Source organism: Erythranthe guttata, chromosome 13, assembly GCF_056151865.1.
Source record: "Erythranthe guttata isolate IM_541 chromosome 13, IM_541, whole genome shotgun sequence".
NCBI lineage: Eukaryota > Viridiplantae > Streptophyta > Magnoliopsida > Lamiales > Phrymaceae > Erythranthe > Erythranthe guttata.
In genome coordinates, this window is record NC_142545.1 from 13,552,142 (window position 1) to 13,558,755 (window position 6,614).

At 38.1% G+C, this 6,614-nt stretch overlaps 1 protein-coding gene across 1 annotated transcript; it reads right to left on the reverse strand.

Annotated features, from left to right (window-relative positions):
• Nucleotides 1-2,092: 2,092 nt before the first annotated feature.
• LOC105968522 (TPR repeat-containing thioredoxin TTL1) lies at nucleotides 2,093-6,374 on the reverse strand. The gene is made up of 7 exons (XM_088811401.1): nucleotides 4,932-6,374; nucleotides 4,240-4,435; nucleotides 3,968-4,137; nucleotides 3,555-3,888; nucleotides 3,251-3,455; nucleotides 3,051-3,157; nucleotides 2,093-2,963 (listed from the first exon to the last, which is right to left on the reverse strand). The coding sequence occupies exons 1-7, from the start codon at nucleotides 5,843-5,845 to the stop codon at nucleotides 2,811-2,813; spliced, it is 2,079 nt and encodes a 692-aa protein (XP_088667527.1). The 5' UTR covers nucleotides 5,846-6,374; the 3' UTR covers nucleotides 2,093-2,810.
• Between the last annotated feature and the right edge of the window lie 240 nt (nucleotides 6,375-6,614).

A 6,614-nucleotide genomic window follows, 5' to 3' on the forward strand; every position in this document is an offset into this window, starting at 1 on the left:
ATATAACGTAATGCGACTTGCGGATTTGAACCCTAGACTTCCACTCTACAAGTAGTAGATGTTATGTATCGACTCTTCTGATAAGGGCTGGTGCAGTACTCTAAAACTTCGTTTGGTTGTCAAGATAAGATTGAATAATCTAATGAAACTCAATTGTATTATTGGCTCCTCGAAGATCCAATGAAAAATATATTTAGAAGACAAGATAAATTATGATAACATAATATTTGCAGGTCGACCCTGCAAATTATTGGAGATATCAAACATCAAACAAAATCCAGTTATTTAGTTAATAATGACTGACCTTCTCAACCAAACGATGCATAATTAAGTTATCTTTTGAGAGCTTAATTATTCAAATTGTGCATATCATGCTTTGAATTAAATATTAGTCAACTTACAAAATGGAAACAAGTATCAAAATAAGACTTGCAATTTACAAACTTAAACTTTTAGTAAAATATATTGTAATTTAACAAAAGTTTCTATAACTAATCATAGTGTGTTTTTTTTTTTTTTTTTTTTTTTTTGCAAATAAAACTATAATGCTTCAATTGTGAAATAAAACTGCAAAATAGTACAAGATTATGTCAATAAAAGGAATAGCTATAACGTAAAATCACGTCCAAAATCATAGTCACAAATTTAGACTATTCAAATCCCCTTTGTGCCCATTCATTTTATTTGCGGTTTAAAGTTTACAACATACTAATCCAATTTAGACTTTTCAAGTCTCTTTATTTTGTTTCGCATCTATTCTTCTCTCTCCAATTAATCGACGTAGTAAAATTGATGTACGGGTCCCGCAAGGTATGACTTAGTGGTTGGAGTAAGTGAACATGGGTTAATTGATCCATGTTCGAACTTCATTGCCAACAGTCAATAGGTGGAGTTTGTCACACATGGTTAACATATTTTGATTTATGTCTCTCGTATCGTATTATTTGCAAGTTATTATATGAGAGTGTAGGTTTACCCAGTACACCTATATGGTTGACTGCAGGTTCCTTCATTACCAAAAAAAAAAAAAAATTGACCCACATGGGATATACCTCAATTGGTTCTGATGTCGTAAATTGGTGCAATGTCCAAGAATCGAGCATTGACAGCTCATAATTTCAAATCCAATGAGAATTGGTTACTTGTGTACACCATTATTTAAATATTTTTTAATTATTTTTCTACTAAAAAGACAAATATAAACTGAAAAAAAAAATTACCACAAAAATCTAAAAAATGTGATGCATAGAGAGAAGAATCCCAAATCCAAATATCGAGATGTACGTACCAATTGTCAGCCAACCCAACAAAATGCATTGGGCACCATAAATTAATTCAATTCTATTCAATGCAAAATCTACACTACACAAATTCATCTCTCTCTCTCTTCTCTCTCTCTCTCTCTCTCAATTAATTTATTTCCACCGACTATTTATTTTCTTTCTGTACAATTTGTTATTATTATTATTATTAATTATTATACGGGAGTTGTGGGGACTGTTTGGGAGTTTGGGAGTTAGCAAAATATTAAATGCTTACATGTGATTTTTTGGCAAACACACACTCACACACACACACACACACTTTCAATTAGGGCTTTGACTCAGCATCACCTTCCTCTAACTCTTGCCCTCTATATTTATTACTCCTCTGCTTTTATTTATTTTTTTCTTTTTTTCTTCGATAAATTACAATTATCTCCCTGACGTAGAGTCTATTTACAAAAAAACCCTTCATTTTTGAGAAATTACACCCAGCCTCCTGCAATTTATAAAAAAATTCTTACATCCACCCCTCCTACAAAAATGTGTAAAAAATTTACAAGTTACAGAGGGTATATAATTTTGAACAAGTGAGGGGGTTTTTTTGTAAATATATTTTTCCTCAGAGGTGGTTGTAATTTACCGAATTTGTATTTTGTCCAACCAATTCGAAAAAGTTGTGATAATCAATCAAACAATAACCTAATAAGTAACAAATGTAAACATCCAATAATGCATTATTAAAGAAGGTTTATTATTTTAATTTTTTTTTTCTGTATAATGATGAGCTGTCAATATGTCTACAATGATAATACAAACATAAAAAATAATTAAATAAAAAATGAGAAATTTTATTAATAATAAAATGATTGAGAAAAAGAAACATCAATATCAATGACAGCATCAAATTTTTCATCCTTTAGTTTCACTAAATTAACCCCAATAAAGGTACAACAACCCCCACCACACAACTAACTCAATTCCTCCAATGCTGTGTGTATATATATATATATATATATCATCACATATATACATGTACGTATCTCCCCCCTCTCTCTCTATCTCTCTCTCAACCCCCTCTTTCTCTCTCTAGATTTTTAACTATAGTTAAGAACCAAACCAAGAACAAATAATTTTACAGTATAAATCCCTCTCTCTACTCTTTTTTCCTTCCAATGAATACAACATACTAGGAAGTAGCTAACTACATACAAGGGTTGGCCAATGGTACCAAGATAAGAAGAGGTCCGGAAAAAAAATTATAAACGAAAAAAAAAAATAAAAAAAAATCGGTCGAACGATGATGAAATAATGAATGGGGAAGAAAAAAAAAAAGAAAAACGAAATGCGAAGGGGGTTTTACTAAGCTATGTGTTTGGTGATTGAATTGATTCCATTAGCATTTGGGAGATACGGGCTCTTTTTTCTCTCGGGATTATTAGGTCTTCTTCGTAAATATCTAAATAATTACGTCGCGGGGTATGACTAGTAATCGTTGTTTTTTGGTCGGGAGACTGACAAATTTTTTTCGGTGTTTTAATCGTGTCTTTAAATATTGTAATGCCTCACCGAAGACTCCAATACTTCGGGACTAGGGCAAATCATTTCCTTCACTCGGTTTCCCTTTCTGTATATCTTGAACGTCGGCACTATTCTTACGTTCTCCGTATGTGCAATCGGTGCGCTCTCTTCAATATCCACCTTCAATAATAAATATAGATTAACAAAACATATATATATATATATATAGATTTTGGAAGAAGAAAAAAATAGGATATCGTCACTTACCTTGAGAAAATTTATAGACGGGTACCGAGTGCAGAGTGTGTCGAAAAACGGAGATATTTGTTTGCATTCTATGCTCGAAGCCGTTTTGAAATGGACCACGGATGCACCTGCATAAAGCCCGCATGGGGATGAAAAAATGACACTTAAAATCTTGAATTATGACATCACACTCAATCTTGAATGACAACATCGTTACTTACCCGAGGACGAAATTGCCGCTCGAAACTGGTCAAGGCTCGAGCAAGACTCAACTTCACCTCCAAATTTCATGTTATAAACCTCCTCGCCCCGTGATTTTTTTAGTGCAACTTGCGCGTGAAACAGAGATTCGGCGACATCGTTGTCATCCGGTAGTTCCCTTCTTACAACCTCGTAATCTCTCACCGCTTCACTCCATCTTTCAAGCTAAATACATAACAAACGAACGATAATTTCATTACAATGTTGAACAAATATATCAAGTATGCGCAGCATTCTAGAAAAAAAAATAATAATAATTCTTACCTTGTTGTTTGAGGCAGCCCTTCGAAGAAGGGCTTTTATGTAATTAGGCTGGATACGAAGGGCTTGATTGCAATCATCGACCGAGCGTTCCCACTGACCAAGTTTGAACCAACAAGCAGCTCTATTGCAGTAGAGAACAGAGTTCGATGGATCAATTTTAAGGCCTTCACCATATGCAGAGCAGGCTTCGGTAAACCTCTCCGATTTAAATAAATCATTCCCACGAGCGCGGGCCCGCCCCACCAATTTCACATTGTTGAGCATAGTCGAGATTTCGGAATTACGAGGGTCTATCTTTCCAGCTTTCTCGATAGCTGTAAATGCACCGTCAAACCTGCACACCACCACACACGTCATTTTTTCGAACCCTTTTTTCTTAATCAGCGAGCAAAACTTTTTTTTTTCGAACTTACCTTCCACTTGCTAATTCGATTTGGGTTCGAACGAAATAAACGTACGCTTCGAAAAGCATACCGAATATTTTGGACTGTGATGGAACGGATTTTGGGATATTTGACATAGCAAGAAACGCATCGTCTAATTGATGGAGCTTCAAGAGAGCTTCTGCCCTACATGCCGAAAGCTGCAAATTCAAATTTCAACAAGTTCGATTAGCAATTCACTTATATACATACACATACACATACATACATATACATACACATATAAATAAAAAATAACAAACCTCGGGTGATGAATCAGCACCAGAAGCAATGGCAGCTTCGACTTCTCTCAATGTACTTCTCCAATCACCGACCCTACGCGCATCGGTGCACTTGCTCATATGCTTCTCCACGGATTGCAATTTCTGCACCTCGACGGAATCTTGTTGATGCCCCGGGAAACAAATGTGCTTTCTTGAAGTCTCGATTTGTCCTAAACTGCAATTCTTCGATAACTTAGCATTCAGTGCAACGCACGATAAACACAACAATCAATCTTTTAACACGACAATTAGGTTAATAGTACACGGGTGCCAAAGAATCAAATTCCGATGCTGCGTCGAGGACCGTTAGGGCAAAGAAACCGACATTGCCATCCACCCTAAGGTAAGGGGAACCACAAAAAGGAAAGAACAAAAAAATGTACAGTAGAATGGGCCATTGTGGTAATAAATGACAGTGACTTAGCCACAAGAAAACAAACAGTAAAAAAACACACACTCTGGCAAAGGAATCCGAACTGAACCAGATCTAGTACATGATAAACAAAACCCATCCCAACTAATGCAGATCACCATTTTTGCTTTTCAGTCCTTCTCAAATCAAGAATTCACAGAACAACCCCACTAGTTTAAAAAATCAACCAAGAAAAACCAGTTCCAACAATGTAGATCAGAATGCAATCAAAGATTGAAACTTTATCAACAAAACTCACCTAAGAAGCAAAGATCCTAGGCGGTGGTGGGCCCTTGCGTAGCCCGGATCCAATCGAATGGCCTCTTCGCATTCTCTGGCCGCCTCGGACAAACGCCGCAAAGCCATCAAGGCGGCGGAGCGGTTGAAATGGTAGGCGGCGTTGCCCGGTGATAATGCGATTGCTTTGTCGTAGAGGCTTAGAGCCTCCTCGAAGTTGCCCTTTCTGTAACTATCATTACCCATCTTCTTTAACTCCTCCGGATCACTGCCGCTGCTAACTCCGGTTCTTCTTCCCGGCTCGCCGCCGACCATTAATCCTCCTCTTGAATAATTAGTGGGCCCACTGTCGGTGGCCGGTTTAGATGCAGGACCGCCGCCGCCGCCGCGCATTATGCTGCCGTGGCCGTAATTTACTGAACCAGACCCCAGAACGTCGATTTTCGTTGACCGAGTGGCCATGCCGGTTTTCAGAATCCGGCCCGATGGGCAAATGTTTCCGGCGGGGAGGACGTTAACGGATGGGGATGTAACAGACCCGGACCCGGACCCGGAGTGGAGTATTGGCTGGGACCCGATTGAATTGGACCGGGTATGACCCGTCTTCAAATTGCGAGAGGTGGTCGGCGAACTCTCGACGGAGAGTTCGCCGGAGTGGCTGTTGGGATTGGAATCGGACTTCTTGGGCATATTCGAGTTCCGGCCGGACACCGATCCGGACGAGCTGGAGCTGCTACTCGTTGTGGCGGTGGGCCCACTGCCGCCGGTTCGGGTTCGGAGCGGCGAAACAGGAGAGCCCAGATCAAGCTGACGGAAGTCCGGTTTGTTGACATTAACGCCGTTAACCTGTTCGCCGTAGGTTAAGGTTTTTCTCAGCCGATCCGAGAGCGAGTCAAGCCCCAATTCCGGTTTAGTTTTCCCCGACTGAGTCGACATTTCGATTTCCACACACACACCGCCCCCCCTCTCTCCCCTTTTTTTTTACCGAGTAATAATAATCGGAATGCGAGCGAGCCCGTTCGAATTCCTCCCTCAACAATGTGAACAAGGATGAAAACAGCAGCTACAAAAGGTTTTTGAAGAAGGCATTAACGAAGGGAGAGGGGAGAAAAGAGGAAGAAAATGGGTGGAGATCTCGTGATTTTTAAAGGGAGAACCAAAGAATGAATGTGAATGCTAGAGAGAGAGAGAGAAAGAAACCTGTTCTTGATTTTTAATTCTAGAGAGAGAGAAATCAAGGGGTTTTTGCAGAGGAAGGAATGGAGAAGAGAGAGAGAGAGGAGAGAGAGAGAGAGAGATGAAGGAAAAGAAAAAAGAGGTTTTATATATATTAATTATTATTATTATTATTTTTTCTTTTCCCCTTTGTTTACCTGCTGCTTCACGAGACAGCTCTCTCTCTCTCTCTCTTCTTCTTCGTCTTCTCTCTCTCTCTATCTATCCCATTTACTCTTCCTCTTCCCCACTTCTTTTTTTTTTATTATTATATTTATTTTATTTATTTAATCTCTCTCCCCTTAAATCTTACTATTACAATTTATTTACATTTTCTTTTATTTAAGAAATAATGGGCAGATACACTGCTCACTCACTCGAACATCGATAAATTAATATTTTGCTTAAATAATAATTTATTTTTATTTTGACTCGGTAAAAATATACTAAATTATTAGTTCAATAATTTAAAAATTTTCATATTAATAGA